This window comes from Syngnathoides biaculeatus, chromosome 16 (genome assembly GCF_019802595.1).
Source record: "Syngnathoides biaculeatus isolate LvHL_M chromosome 16, ASM1980259v1, whole genome shotgun sequence".
NCBI classification, from domain to species: domain Eukaryota; kingdom Metazoa; phylum Chordata; class Actinopteri; order Syngnathiformes; family Syngnathidae; genus Syngnathoides; species Syngnathoides biaculeatus.
The window spans coordinates 10,819,137-10,835,279 of record NC_084655.1 but is presented as its reverse complement, the minus strand read 5'-3'; the positions used below and the strand labels follow the sequence as shown (position 1 = coordinate 10,835,279).

The window sequence follows — 16,143 nt, the reverse complement described above, 5'->3', positions numbered from 1 at the left end:
CAGCTAGTGCAGGTCAGCAGTAAAGGCAGCATCTATATGAGCAGTAGCCAGAAGGTTTGCAGTTTTCTTGCTTATTGTCAAGACTATTGAGGTGATTCAGTGGTGCAACTCTGAAGCAACATAGTACAAATACAATATTACCTTACTATAGATTCAGGTATACATACGCAAGTATTTTTATGGCTGTTTTTTTATTTTTACTCCCTCACATCTAAAAACATCTGTACTTTATACTCCTGTCGCAATAGGATTGTTACTTTCATTAACATCCGAAGACAATGTAAAAATATACATATTTTTAAATTATATATACTGTATCTGTAACTTCAGAGAGGTAAAGTCAACTGCAAAACTTTTTGAAAGACCCTAAAAAGCTCATTAAGAACAGAGGGCATGCACTCTCTTTGTTCATTGGAAGGAATGATGTAACACACTATCATGTGATCCACTGTTATTTCAAAGAATATTGATTGTCTGAGCTTCGAGGGTATCATTAAAGCTATTAACTCACCGTTGGCTCAGTGAGGAGACGAAGCTGCATGACGGACAGACTTTTATGACCTTACATCATACTTAATGACATCAGCCGCCTTTATCTGAAGACTCGCAATGCCGCTGTGAGATCAATTCTTATTGAGCTTGTGCCTTCAGAAAGGCAATTACGACTCTCATCAATGATTGAAGCTCTCCGAGAGGATCTGAGCACAGATGCATGTTTGACTACCCAAACATGAACAGAAACATCTGATTTTCTCCAGGGCTGTATTGATTGTTCTATCCGTGTAATGATTTATTTCTGTCAAAATACCTTTTGAAGGGGGGTTAGTGCAGTTTGGCTTTGATCATTCTTGGAAAAGAACGTAGCACTGGGCCCAAAACTGCTTGTCCATATTGTTTCCCGTGTACTTTCTGCCCTCTCACTTATCTATGCAAGCAGTGCTCCTTAGAGATGTGGCTCGGTCAACCAGTGGAATGCAAATTGTTGTTTTGTCATTTGAAGAACATTTTCAAGTCTTCGGGGATCAATCGCTTGTAACGCTAGGTCACTCATTTTAGTGGTCCATAATACTGATGGTCCTGCCCGGACTATATACTGTCTTTGCATAGACAAACTTACACTGTACATAACCGAGATATACATATTTCAAAGTAATGTCATTATTATTGCGGTTGCCCTTTTGGACATCTCTACTCAAGTACCACATGGATGTTTTGATGAAAAGAAGTCCTTCAAACTTGGATGTTTATATTGGACTTGGAAAAAGAGGAGAAAGTGGACCCATGCTGCTTCAGCTGCAGCTGCAAAAGTTTTGCTGTCTACCCACCAGTATGCAAACGCTTGTTGGAACACAAGTAGCCACGAGTTATGCTTTGAGTTCAAAAAGAAATATCTTCCAGTGTAAGACAGCCAAAATAAGTCTTTTCACCTTCTGCAATCAGGAAGGATTTGTTCTCCTAAGTAAACATTTCTGTGGAACCGTTGAATGTGAACTCTCACTGAAGGAAAAGTGAAGACTTAGTAGAGGCCGAGTAAACGGTCATAAAACCGAATGCATAAACACACTAAAGTCCTGGGCAAATAATGCCTCTGCAAGGTCATGACACTCATGGTTGTAAAATAGCAGCACACTATTACACTAGCTCTATTATACACCACTGGATAACACAGCACCAATAATATTTATCTTTATTCACATCTCTGACAAAATTGCATTGGATGTCATAAGATTGTGCAGTAGAACTATAACATTGATTGTTAGATGCATATTAACAATGGAAAGTAACAGAGGATCAATGAGCCCAAGTATGAAAGCAAGCCCAAGACGCTTGAAGATTCAGTCATCTAAAGGAAGCTCTCTTACCAGGACCACAACGCTGATTATAAGACCTACACAATTTCCTGACTGTGATGATTTGAATCTTAATGTGACCAAATAATTGACACTGTTGCATGACTTTCAGGCAATTTACTTTTTTACAGACGTCACTGGATGCATAACCAAGGTGACAAAAAATTAATTATTGCTCCTTAGCATCCAATCCCCGTGCTTCTGAATTCTATTTCCCGGTTCCTTCAGTATTTTTTTTTTTTTTGACTGTACATCCCACTGTTTATATTGAGGGTCTTATCTATACTGCCCCCCCAAAAGGATTTGTATTGATCTCTTCCTTCTGCTCTTACATAAGATTTAGTGAAGAGAAAATCATCTACTGTAAGCTGCATGTAACCCTCACAGTTCTGAGGTCCCGGGTTCAATCCCGGCCCCGCCTGTGTGGAGTTTGCATGTTTTCCCAGTGCTTGTGTGGGTTTTCTCCGGGCACTCCTCCCACATCCCAACAACATGCAACATTAATTGGACACTCTAAATTGCCCCTCGCTGTGATTGTGAGTGCGGCTGTTTGTCTCGATGTGCCCTGCGCTTGACAGCTGGGATAGGCTCTAGCACCTCCCACGACCCTTGTGAGGATAAGCGGCCAAGAAAATGGATGGATTATTATGATAATAAATTTGCTTTAAATAACTTGTCCTAAAGTTCTGAGGAAAATTCCTTCAAATCTTCAGGAATGGTAAAACCTGGTTTATACCTATTTTTAGTTGAGAGTGAAGGACAGTTATTAAGTACATGTGGAATGATGGCTCCAACTATTTTAAGGAGCTTATCTAGATTAGGTTATACATACTCTGGACCTTCAGAACTTCCTTCATTTCGATTGGTTCATAATTCCTCCTTGTCATTTGATCTTCAAAGCAGGCAATTTAGATAGGACGTAGAACAGGAAGAGTTCCTATCTGTCCTTGAAGATTAGATCACTGGCTTTTTACGGTGTCACTTGTGATGTCCAAATTGAACTTATCGCTTGTTTAAAAAAAAAAAAAAAAGTATAAGCAAACCCCTGAAGAAGAATAACCTCATGTTGGGGAAAAAGTAGAAAGATGTCTGTTCTCTCAGCTGTAAACTGAAAGCATCCAGCCATCCACCCACTTTCTGTACTGCTTATCCTCATTATGGTCACATGTGAGCTGGAACCTATCTCAGCGGACTGTGGGCAGGGGGGTTCGCCACTCCACTGCAGATGAACAATTAACAATACTTTTGGAACATTTGACCTACTTAAGACTTGAAGTACTTTTTGCTGGTATGAGATCTATAGTCAAACTTTACTTAAGGTAAAGTATGCGGTTTTCTAACTTTAGCGTAATGTGAGGATTTGAACTCCTCGCCTACTTGTGTCTCTGCCAAAAGAAACTCCCCCAGTTTACAAAACTGGAGGAAAAAGAAAAGATCCAGACAGGGACCAGTCTGCCGCACACACCGGGCTGCCTTAAAGTGCCCTTTGGTCAGTAGTAAGCTTTCCATAAGCAGTATATGATGCCATCATTATATTTTTATGTTTGATTTGTCTTGAGGGCTGGAAAATTCCTTCTTTTTAACGTTTGTCGCTAACCGTAGTTAAATAATTCAGACAATAAACAATAATAGTCACCTTTGCAAAAGGCTGCACTGTCCCCCCTGTGAGGTTCAGTGACACTTAGCAACACTATTTGGTCACAGCTCCTGTCTGTATAGTCTCTGATTGACGATTCTTGTCAACCCATGACCAGGTGTAAACATAATAATTAAAATTAAATCAAGTGCATAAAATGGGGCCGGACAGCGATTATTTTTCAAAAGATCATTTTAATAATATTCTTCTATCAGGTCATTCACACAGTTTTAAGATACAGTATGTGATGACAAGGGTTTTTTTCAACTGCAAACTTTATCTTTAAATTGTTATATAGTTCTGACTAATGATTAAAAAAAATAGTGCATTTAAAAAAGGTAATATAATCAGTCTCGTAAATTGTCATTTAATCATGTTGATGGCTTATTTATTCATGTTAATTTCCAACTGGCATTGTGCCGTCCTTTTATGCTATTTTCCACCACCATGTTGTGGTTATGTACTGCATGTATGTGTGGTCTGCATAGCAGTACTGCAACAGATTGATCTGATTTTCTTTCTAATAAGATTTCTATATTTGATATGAAGAGAGTCAAATGGATTCTTGTTGCCCCCTTACTGCAGTAACAATGTTGAAGTTTGCTAGATTCCTAATGGTCTTGAATGATATTGGATATCAGATGCTCAAGATAGCTCGTTTCAAATTTTTTTCAAGTTTCCCTTTAAATTACGATGAGTAGTCCTTTGCCAAGTTGATGACCGCCATTGTTTATTTAGATTCCTGCTCTGAGGAAACTTATTTTTAGTAGTTCCTCCACTCTGCAGCCTAATCTTTTGTCTGTCCCTTTTGCCTGTTTTTTTCTCTGACTCACTCACTAGGAGCTGAGACACAGAGCAGAAAGGGCCAAAGAATCTGTCTGTACGCTGTTTCTTGTGTATCCTCCAGTCCAGGACATCGTTCATCATTACAATCCCCCACAGTATGTGAGTGGGGGATTGCGATGAAACCATCTGGAAAACACAAAGACCGAAATCTAATGTCCCATTCTTTCACAATATATATATATTACAGTAGCTTTGTTTTTCTGAAAACACGTAAATTACTATCTAGTCTTGTGACAAGAGAAGGAATACTTTAGTACAACTGGCCAGTGCCATTTAATGCTGTGACTGCTTTTAACTGGGGCACAGTTTGTCAAGTGTTTGCCTTTTCTCTTTAGAGCAGAAAGCATAACCGTACAGGAGGAAAAAAAATGACCAAAACTAACTGAAGCCTAAAGCACGAAGAATGATGATTATCATGTGTAATAGTCATCGCAATATGTTCCACATGTTCACAACACATTCGATATATCAAGTATATAGTGGAACTACAGGAGACTTACGCCCCTATAGATGTTTCATTTGGGAATTAACCAAGACTTTGAAAAAAATACGCCTCTAAAGCCACACAAAATTCTACCCTTCCAATTGCTATAACAGATGATATTACACGAGACTTGTGCATATCTTGTAGGTTTACAGCTTTTTTTGTTTGTTTTTGTACATCTATTTTCTGTGCGATTCCAACATGGAAAATTACCGACACAAGTATTGCAATGGGGGAAAATGTAATGATGTACACAGCAGCGAAATCAAACTTATACAAAAAAAAAAACCCAATTGCAAATTAGTTATATTTGTTTCTTGATTATGTGAACATTTGGAGCGCAATAATTCTTTGCTTTCAGGTGGCGCAGCTTCCATTAAACAATTAGGAAGTTGCTTCTAATGGATTGAGGAGGGAAGCGAGTGACTGGAGAAATCCTTCAAGGACACAACAGTAGATTGGGAAAGGAGCCAGATGCAGGCAAATGTGCCTTAAGTACTTACACTTTCTACTGAAGTAGAAGTGCTGATACTTGTGTTTATAAAAAAAAAAGGGAAAATTAGAAACCTCATGCAACACTAATACAAAAAAAGTAAAATTTTTCTTTTTAGCCTCACTGTTGTTTCAGTTTCCCTCAGAGGGCAATTATACAGTTGAAGCCAGAAGTTTACATACACTGTGCAAACATATATTTAATTTTTTTTGGTTCGCTGTCTGAAGTCAAATCAGACAAAACATCTCCTGTTGCAGGTCAGTCATGATCACCAAAATTATTTAATTTTGTTAAATGCCATAATAATCTGAGAGAGGATTTCTCAGAGATTTTTATATTATTTTCTTCGAGGTGAAAAGTTTACACACGTTTCCTTAATATCGAAAAGCATTTTCTTGGAACTCCATGACTTGGGTCAAATGTTTTGGGTAAACTTCCATAAGATTCCAACAGTACTCTGAATCCTGGCCCAAGTCCTACAGTTCAAAGGACATACTACTCGGTAAACTTCTGACTTTGAATTAATGCGACTTGAAAATAATAGAAAATAATATAAAGAAATTCTCTCTGTCATTATTGTGGCATTTAACAAAAATAAAGAATTTTGGTGACCGTTACTGACCTGAAATAGGAGAGATTTAGTTTGATTTGACTTCAAACAGTGATGCAAAAAAAAAAAAAGTTTTTTTTTGCAAAGTGTATGTAAAGTTCTTACAGTAATTGCTTCGTACTCTTACATAAACACAACAAATTGATGAATGAGTGGTTTTGAAATTGTTGGTCAAGGATAATCATTTGTAGAAAGGGGTTTAATAGCAAAAAATGGTTGCAATATCTCAATATTCTAATTTATTACAGATGAAAGTTTTAAAATTTGGTATAGATATTTAGCAAGAGGGCGCGGTGGTGCAGCAGCTAAAGCGTTGGCCTCACAGTTCTGAGGTCCCGGGTTCAATCATGGACCCGCCTGTGTGGAGTTTGCATGTTCTCCCCATGCCTGTGTGGGTTTTCACCAGGCACTCCAGTTTCCACCCACATCCCAAAAACATACAACATGAATTGGAGACGCTAAATTGCCCCTAGGTGGGATTGTGGGTGTGGCTGTTTATCTCGATTGGCTGGCGACCAGTTCAGGGTCAGCTGGGATAGGCTCCAGCACTCCCCGCAACCCTCGTGAGGATAAGCGGCAAAGAAAATGGATGGATGAATTTAACAAGAATCGTAGAAGTTGATAGACACGATTCCCTCTTGCGGGTTACATAAAATGATGTGGCAGGCCATATCTGGCCTTGAGTTTTAATCATCTGACAGATGAAAAGGATATATTTCTTCAAAATATTAGATATGGAAATTAGCACTGCTCTGGTTGCATTGCTGCTCTCCATAATTTGAATATGGGAGACAGTTTTGTTCTGATCAGCAGTTGGCGATATCTCAGCATCTTGTGACGACCATGTCGGTTCGCACACCCTGAATGGAGAGCCTGTATAGGCTTTTGAGGCTGTACAAACAGTAAACTGGATAGTACTTTATCATTTTTATGAAACCATAAAAGAGAAACAATAAAAGAAATGTGTTGCTACAGAGCGGTTCTAGGTGAAAATAAAGAGAGCAGAGACATTGTATCTCTCCTCTGCTTCCATTCAGCTAAAGGCTGCTGATGTATATTTTGGCCATTATAATTGCGAACATTTAAGTATTGTTGTAAAACACAAAATACAATATACAGAGGCTTGAGGGCAGTCGGCTATGTCCCATTTAGTTGAAGGCAATGTGATTATAGCGCATGTGAGAGCTTATGTTTACGAAATGTACTCAAATACTCCGGAATTCCTCAAAGAATAAATTGGACCCATTTAAAAACGAGTAGTGTAATTACGTCCCAAAAACTCTGATCTGGCTGTTTCGCAAGCCTTATAACTCTCAGAAGCTCTTTGACAATTGACAAACCACGTGCAAGTACATGTCAAGTTTAAATCTGCTTACAGGCTCATTTTGACCTATGTTATCCAGCAGTTTGATGGCGTGGGACCTTTACCTACAAAAGTAAAAATGATTTTTTTTAAATTGTCAGTTACATACAATAACATTTTACTAATTTGTCACAATCTCCCCCCCAAAAAACATACCTGCACAGAATAAATAAAATAAATAATTTAAATAATAAAGTAAATGAAAGATACAAAATCATTTGTGTTTGTATGACTTTAATTACGCCATTATTCCCACGGTTCAGCTAACATTGTGAACTGTGTAACAAAAAAGCAAAACCAAAATTCATTAATAACTTAAAAAGGTATATTTTACCAGTAAGTGTTTTTTTTTTCTTCAGAATATGAAAGCTTGTGGTTTTTGGGCTGGCACAACATGCCTACCACAAATCATTCTTGTAGTTGACAACATCAAACAACCATGGATGGGGAGTAGCTTGCAATATCAATAATCATCTGTTGATGTCGTCATTAATACTCCCTGGTTAACGCTCCCCCATGTTGCGGAAGTCCCTTTTTTAGTCCCAAAAAACTTCACTGACTCACTTAAGATCTCAAATGCAACTGACTTTACCTGTCTTTATGTACGTCTTTTTATGTTGTATTGTCACACGGGGTGGTTTACAATGTACTGAGCCTTTTTTACAAAAACTAGAAAGTACACATACATTATTTCTATTCAAATGTAGGTTGTAAACGCTAAGAGTTGTCCAAATAAAAAAAAATTACATGTACCTGAAAATTCTACTAATGTACAGCCACTAAGTACAGTAGTCGTACTTTGTTACTTCCCACCATTGGCTGCAGGTGGAACCAAAAAAAAAAAAAATCAGTTGTTGCGTTAAGCCATTTTGCTGGTGTAACGACAGATTACAATAATGATCCCGCGGCTCTTGAATCCTGCTGCCGGAAACACATTAGTGCCTCATTGCCTGCAACGTTTAATGTCTCTGATTCCACAAAGAGCAGCAAAGGCTGAATGACTTTCTTGTAACTCTGAGTCATTGTTAATATTTGCTGTCATGTGAATAATGTGTGTGGTGACTTCTGACACCATGTCACCATGAACCATGAGATTTATCCTTGTTTGTTCATCTTACTAACACTGTACTGTGTTTATGAAGCAATTCATTTAACTAAAAGAAGCTATCGCGTGGAACATGGATTTTCTCCATGTATGGATTCATGCTAATACACTCTTGTTATTTTTACACAAAGACACACAATTCATGACAATCTTATGTCTGCCTACCCTAAATAATGATACAGTATTCCTATAGTGTTGTATCAAAAATTCCACCTTTTCGATTAAATTGCATAGTTCTTATAATAATTGTTTGAGTATTTACCTTCTTCTTCTTCTTCTTTTCCTTTCGGCTTGTCCCGTTAGGGGTCGCCACAGCGTGTCATCTTTTGCCATCTTAGCCTATCTCCTGCATCTTCCTCTCTAACCCCAACTCCCCTCATGTCTTCCCTCACCACATCCATAAACCTTCGCTTTGGTCTTCCTCTCGCTCTTTTGCCTGGCAGCTCCATCCTCAGCACCCTTCCACCAACATACTCACTCTCTCGCCTCTGAACATGTCCAAACCATCGAAGTCTGCTCTCTCGAATCTTGTCTCCAAAACTTCCAACTTTGGCTGTCCCTCTAATGAGCTCATTTCTAATCCTATCCAACCTGGTCACTCCGAGCGAGAACCTCAACATCTTCATTTCTGCCACCTCCAGTTCAGCTTCCTGTTGTTTCTTCAGTGCCACCGTCAATAATCCGTACATCATGGCCGGCCTCACCACTTTTTTGTAAACTTTGCCCTTCATCCTAGCAGAGAGTCTTCTGTCACATAACACACCAAACACCTTCCGCCACCTGTTCCAACCTGCTTGGACCCATTTCTTCACTTCCTTACCACACTCACAATTGCTCTGGATTGTTGACCCTAAATATTTGAAGTCCTCCACCCTCGCTATCTCTTCTCCCTGTAGCCTCACTCTTCCCCCTCCACCTTTCTTATTCACGCACATATATTCTGTTTTACTTCAGATAATCTTCATTCCTCTCCTTTCCAGTGTGTACCTCCATCTTTCTAATTGTTCCTCCGCCTGCTCTCTGCTTTCACTGCAGATCACAATATCATCTGCGAACATCATAGTCCAATCGGATTCGAGTCTAACCTCATCTGTCAGCCTATCCATTACCACTGCAAACAGGAAGGGGCTCAGAGCTGATCCTTGATGCAGTCCCACCTCCACCTTAAATTCTTCGTGTCACACCAAAGGCACCCCTCACCATCGTTTTGCTGCCATCATCCATGTCCTGGACAATTTTAACATACTTCTCTCCCACACCAGACTTACGCATGCAGTACCACAGTTCCTCTATTGGTATTCTGTCATAGGGTTTCTCCAGATCCACAAAGACACAATATAGCTCCTTCTGACCTTCTCTGTACTTTCCCATAACTTCATTGTGTGGCTCATCAGCTTTATTCCTCTATAATTCCCACAGCTCTGCAGCCTTTGTTCTTAAAAATGGGAACTAGAACACCTTTCTCCATTCTTCAGGTATCTTTTCGCCCCCTAGTATTCTGTTTAATAAGTTGGTCAAAAACTCCACAGCCATCTCTCCAAATTGCTTCTATACCTCCACCGGTATGTCATCAGGACCAACTGCCTTTCCATTTTTCATCCTTTGTGCCTTTCTGACTTCCCCATTAGTAATCATTTCCACTTCCTGGTCCTTCACTCTTGGCTCTTCAACTTTTCCTTCTCTCTCATTTTCTTCATTCATCAGCCTGTCTCACCTCTTTTCGAAAGGCCGCACAACATTCTTCCTTTCTCAGCTTCCACCACATGGTTCTCTGCTCTACCTTTGTCTTCTTAATCTTCCTACCCACCACCAGAGTCATCCTACACACCACCATCCTATGCTGTCGAGCTACACTCTCCCCTACCACTACTTTACAGTCAGTATTCTCCTTCAGATTACATCGTCTGCACAAAATATAATCCACCTGCGTGCTTCTACCACCGCTCTTGTAGGTCACTATATGTTCCTCCCTCTTCTGGAAATAGGTGTTCACTACAGCCATCTCCATCCTTTTTGCAAAGTCCACCACCATCTGTCCCTCAAAGTTCCTTTCCTTGATGCCGTACTTACCCATCACTTCTTCATCGCCCCTGTTTCCTTTACCAATATGTCCATTACAATCTGCACCAATCACAACTCTCTCGCTGTCTGGGATGCTCAGAACTACTTCATCTAGTTCCTTCCAGAATTTCTCTTTCAACTCTAGGTCACATCCTACCTGTGGTGCATAGCCGCTAACCACATTATACATAAAACCCTCAATTTCAAATTTCAGTCTCATCACTCGATCTGATACTCTTTTCACCTCCAAGACATTCCGAGCCAGCTCTTCCTTTAAAATAACCCCTACTCCATTTCTCTTCTTATCTACTCTGTGGTAGAATAATTTAAACCCTGCTCCTAAACTTCTAGACTTACTATCTTTCCACCTGCTCTCTTGGATGCACAGTATATCAACCTTTCTCCTAATCTTCATGTCAACCAACTCCTGAGCTGTTCCTGTCATAGTCCCAACATTCAAAGTCCCTACACTCAGTTGTAGGCTCGGTGCATTCCTCTTTTTCTTCTGACGACGGATCCGGTTTCCTCCTCTTCTTTGTCTTCGACCCACAGTAGCTGAATTTCCACCGACGCCCTGCAGGTTAGCAGTGCCGGGGTCGGGCATTGTTAACCCGGGCCACGACCGATCCGGTATGGGATTCTTTACATGAACGGTCATATTTGTCTGGCATAATTTTTACGCCGGATGCCCTTCCTGACGCAACCCTCTGCATTTATCCGGGCTTGGGACCGGCCTACAGATTGCACTGGTTTGTGCCCCCATAGGGCTGCATTTGTTTGAGTATTTACCAATGTTTAGTATCGTGGCTATGGTACAGTTTTTATCATTAGCCTCTCTGAGAGAGTTTTTTTTAAATACAGTCTCTTATTAAACTACAGTATAAGGAAAGGAGAGAAACTGCTGAATTGAGTTGTGAGTGTACTATGGGGTGCCATAAGGGGGAAAGAAAAATGCTAGAACTAGACAAGCACCATAAAAAAATGAACAAATGGATTAAAACACACACACAAAAATCCATAAAGGGGCTCGCAAGCAAGGTGGTGTACTGGAATCCTTTACAAAACAAGTTTAATTTTACTACTCAGTTCCATAAAATAATCTTTCACCATCTCTGTCAGGATCATTAGGAGAATCTGACATCATGAGTCATTAAAAAAATGTTTCAAGAGTAAACTCAATGTCCACATATTAGTGAGTTTATTCAGTCAGTGAGTCATCTTGAACTTTCTTTCCCGCATTACAGCTCCTTCTCTGAAAAGTTTACCACGCTCAAATGCCTCTTGAGGACATCATGTTTTTGCATTGCAGGACCACCAGGAATACTGTAGTACAATTTTCATCAAGAAGGATGAAGTCATTAGAGCCTGGAAGCACAAATCATACAATAAGGAACCTTTGGCACATTCTGTGGCAGGCACCTCAAGACATGCTTGTTGTCCTGAAAGGTGAGTGGGGGAAAAAAAAAAGACATTTTTTAAGACTATATTTAGTGTTTTCAGGTACCTCGTGTCCCCTCTTGAACTGCCAAGTCCCTCCTCCTCTTACAATGGAAGGGCTGGACTGGAATAACACGTGATGTCACCAAATGGCTCTGTCATAGATGGTTTTGATTTCTATTCTGATTTAGATAACGCCGTCATCAGTCGTGCAACAACATGTTTGACACTGTGGCATAATGTTGCGCTTTCAAAGTGATTTCAATCAGAGATTCCTGACTTTGTCGACTTCCTCGTTTTGTATTTGTTCCCGTAAGCACTCCTAGACAGAGTGAAAGGCCTTTATGCATGACCTTCCCTAAAGTATAGGCTTCATCATTATCTGGAAAACTGACAAGTGAATAAACAAATTTGTTATTATTTGCCACCTGTGGCCCCCTCCAGCTTCTGTGCATCCATTTTGTATACCACTCTGTATATTCATTATCGTCATGGGTGAGCTGGATCCTGTTCCAGCTGACTACCGGCTAGAAGTCCATTCACATTCATTCATTTTCTGTATGACTTATCCTACCTGCTGGACCTCAGCCATCTTTGGGCAATAGCTGGGGTACATCCTGAATTGGTTGCCGGCCAATGCAGGGCACATGGAGACAGACGAGTCGCACTCCCAGGCGTTGGTCGGTACACGGGAGGTAGACGTCAGCAGTACGGAAGTGCGGGAACGAGGCAACCCCAGGGTCTTATATATACCGGGTTCAATCAGTCGTGATGGGATTAGCTGGCCCAGCCAAGCCCGGGCTAAAAGGCAAGGGTATGACAGTATCCCAAAAACGGCCGGCTCGGCCCAGGAGCATCAGGATGAGCCACGTGGAAGTCCCTGATGAGGGTGGGGTCCACAACGAAGCGGAAGGGGATCCTGGAGTACCCCTCCCCGTCTACCAATTACTGGACCCCCCTGCCCTTGCGACGGGAAGAGAGCAGCCGGCGCACTGTATATACCGGACCGCCGTCCACCATTTGGGGGGGTGGGGGGGGTTTGACCGGAGGAAGCACCGGTGACGGACTGGTCGGGCGCAGTCTGCTCACGTGGAACGTCGGGTGGACCCTCATCGACCTGGGAAGCTTAAGTGACACAGTGACAAGGTTAACGATCTTCCTGACGGGAAATGGGCCAACGAACCTGGGAGCAAGTTTGCGAGACTCCATCTGCAGCGGAAGATCTTTGGTGGAGAGCCGCACTCGCTGTCTCATCTTGACCGTCGGTGCCCCTCTCCTCTTACGGTCTGCGCCGGACTTGTAGGAGGTGCCCATGGAAAGCAGCGTCCTGCCTCCCAGGTCCGCTTACAGCGTCGTATTACTGCCAGGGCTGACGGCACCGGAGTCCGTGGCCATTTAAGGGAACAGAGGGAGGATACCCGTGCACGATGTTAAACGGAGCCAAACCTGTAGAGGCGGAGGGCAGAGAGTTATGAGCGTACTCCACCCATTTGAGGTGCTGGCTCCAAGTGCTCTGGTCCCTGGATGGCAAGCAGCGAATGCCGGTTTCCAAGTCTTGTTTGACCCTCTCTGGACTTTGGGTGATGGCCCGATGTCAGACTCGCCGAGGCGCCGATGAGGGTGCAGAATTCTTTCCGGAACCGGGCGATGAACTGCAGTCCTCTGTCTTGTTGGCCACACACACCGGGCAGGCGTTGAAGAACTCTCATGTCCCTACTTAGGTTGGGCCAACAGAACCGTTGTGCAATCACAGAGTGCGTCTTCGCCATGCCCAGATGGCAGACCGACTTATTGGTGTGGGCCCAGTTGATGATGTCCCCCTGCAGTGACGGTACGACGAAGAGGTGACCAGGCGGACAAACAGCGGGGCCCGGCGTGTCTCTCAGGGCCTCCTTCACCCGAGTCTTGACCGCCTAAGTGAACCCGGACACGAAGCACGCCTCTGGCAGGATCGAGACGGCCACATGTTCCACGCGATCCCCCTTGTGGATCCGCAAGAGAGCATCCAGCTTGCCATTCTTGGAGCCTGGGCGGAAAGGCAAGGTGAAATGGAAACGGGTGAAGAATAGGGCCCACCTGGCCTGACGAGCGTTCAGCCGCTTCGCGGTCCTCAGGTATTTGAGGTTCTTATGATTGGTGAGGACCACAAACTGAACTTGCGAACCCTCCAACCAGTGCTGCCACTCCTCCGTTGCCGTCTTGACCGCCAGCAGCTCACAGTCTCCTACGTCGTAGTTCCGCTCTGCCGGGGTCAACTTCCTCGACAGGAAGGCGCACGGGTGGATCCTTCTGTCCTTGGTACTCCTCTGCGACGAGATGGCTCTGATCCCCGAGTCCGACGGGTCCACCTCGACCACGAACTGGCGATCCGGGTCCGACACTATGAGGATAGGCGCGGCGGTGAAGCTTGCCAAAGATGGTCCACTCGAGGGTGTTGCGTGGGGCTGTGAGAGCATGCAGAGGGATCGCAATGGAACTAAAGTTCTGTATAAACTCTGTAGAAGTTCGCGAAGCCATCTGCTCGTTCCTCCTGCTGGCGGGAGTGGGCCACCGAAGCGCCGCGTCGACCTTCCCGGGATCCATTCGAATCTCCTCTTCCGCCAGGATAAACCCCAGGAAGGACACGGAGGCTCGGTGGAATTCGCATTTCTCCATTTTTACAAACAGCTGATGCTGCAGAAGCCGCTGAATCACCTCTCTGACCTGTCGGAAGTGAAAGGTCAGGTCCAACGAAAAGATCAGGATGTCATCGAGGTACACAAACATTTTTATTCAGATACTCCCAAAGCACGTCGTTGATAAAGTTCTGGAAGACTGCCGGAGGATTCGTCAGTCCGAATGGCATCACCAAATATTTATAGTGTCCTGTTGGGGTGTTGAACCCCATCTTCCATTCGTCTCCCTCCCGGATTCAGACCAGATGGTAAGCACTACGCAGATCCAACTTGGTGAAGATCCGGGCTCCCTGAAGAAGTTCAAACTCTGTTGCGATCAGTGGCAGAGGGTACCTGTTCTTTACTGTGATGTCTTTGAGTCCTCAGTAGTCGATGTGTAGTGTCCTTTTTCTTGACAAAGAAGAACCCTGGTGAGGACGATGGGCGAATGAGACTGGCTTCCAGCAACTCCTCGACGTACTCCCTCATGGCCTGGTGCTCCAGTCCTGTTAACGAGAATAATTTCCCTTGAGGGCGTGAGGTGCCTGGAAGAAGCTGGATGGCGCAATCATTCGGCCAATGCGGTGGCCGGGATTTCGCTTTTGTTTCAGAGAACACCTCCTTCAAGTCATGATAGCAGGAGGGCACCACGGTTAGCTCCGGGGCGGTACTCAGTTCCTCTAACTGTACCGGCGCGACTTGGATCCTCCCATCCTCCTGGGCAGCTAAGTACCGCTTGCGGCAATCTTCACCCATCATAATCTGACCCGCGCTCCAATCTATGTGCGGATTGTGGTCCTTGAACCACAGGCTTCCCAAAACAATATCACTGCTACGTGCATTGAAGACGTGAAAACTAATGCGCTCCGTGTGGTCGTCCGGAAAACACATTCGTAAAGTCTGTGTGCGGAGCGTCACCCGGCAGAGGAACTTAGCGTTAGCGGCGTAGGCATTGTGGAGCCACTGTGTCGGAAAGGTCACTGCACCCAACTCCTTGACCACGCGGGATTAATCAAGCTCGCATCCGAACCGGAGTCGATGAACGTGGTCACAGTACATGAGCGGGACTCCGTGCCTAGGGTGAGTTGAAGAAGCCACCGACCTGACTCTGCCACGGTATACCGCACACTCACCGGAGTACGGAGTAGGCCTCAGCTGGCCCGTCGAGACCCTCCACCTGCATGGGCTCTGCCGTGGAGGGAAGAGTGGGCGCCCGGGAAGCGGCTGGGATGGGCGCCTCCATATCTCCCTCGGCCAACGCGTCCATTTGCCCCTGAATGACAAGTCTCTGGTCGACCTTGAGGGCCAACGCAATGAGGGCGTCCAACAAAGGGGGAGATCCACGGTGATGAGAAGACTGTGGATCTGCGGAGAGAGCCCCTGGAAAAAGGCGTCGTGGAGGGCATCCTCGTTCCATTGGCTCTCGGCCTCCTGCTCGACCAGGCGTCTGCCCTGGACTTGCAACGATCGGTGGATGGCTTCAGAGTCGGGTGGGTCCATGTTGTGGCCAGATCGTTCTGTCACGAACAAGTCTCGAGGGTGGACCCAAATGCACGACCCTGGAGGCGAGCAAGTGTCAGTGTCCTATATATACCGGGTTCAAT

General features: G+C 43.7%; 1 protein-coding gene across 3 annotated transcripts; it reads right to left on the bottom strand.

Annotated features, from left to right (window-relative positions):
- Nucleotides 1–11,358: 11,358 nt before the first annotated feature.
- LOC133515119 (uncharacterized) lies at nt 11,359–16,088 on the bottom strand. 3 transcript variants are annotated; one of them, XR_009798963.1, is made up of 4 exons: nt 15,673–16,088; nt 14,894–15,045; nt 11,953–14,588; nt 11,359–11,813 (listed from the first exon to the last, which is right to left on the bottom strand). XR_009798963.1 is itself a non-coding variant. In XM_061847423.1 (3 exons), the coding sequence occupies exons 1-3, from the start codon at nt 16,037–16,039 to the stop codon at nt 14,100–14,102; spliced, it is 1,008 nt and encodes a 335-aa protein (XP_061703407.1). In that variant the 5' UTR covers nt 16,040–16,088; the 3' UTR covers nt 11,820–14,099. The 3 variants fall into 3 exon arrangements, 1 of the variants encoding a protein (XP_061703407.1); XR_009798964.1 differs by having other exon boundaries at nt 11,361–11,813; nt 12,460–14,588; XM_061847423.1 differs by lacking the exon at nt 11,359–11,813 and having other exon boundaries at nt 11,820–14,588.
- Nucleotides 16,089–16,143: the final 55 nt, after the last annotated feature.

Bases quoted from the DNA above. Each gene is read 5' to 3' on its own strand.
- LOC133515119 (XM_061847423.1), bottom strand. From the start codon at position 16,039: ATGGACCCACCCGACTCTGAAGCCATCCACCGATCGTTGCAAGTCCAG. The intron at 15,046-15,672 runs GTGAGTGTGCGG...TCTCGTTAACAG, and splicing joins GAGGCCTACTCCGTACTCCG to GACTGGAGCACCAGGCCATG. The intron at 14,589-14,893 runs GTACCCTCTGCC...CACTTCCGACAG, and splicing joins GACATCACAGTAAAGAACAG to GTCAGAGAGGTGATTCAGCG.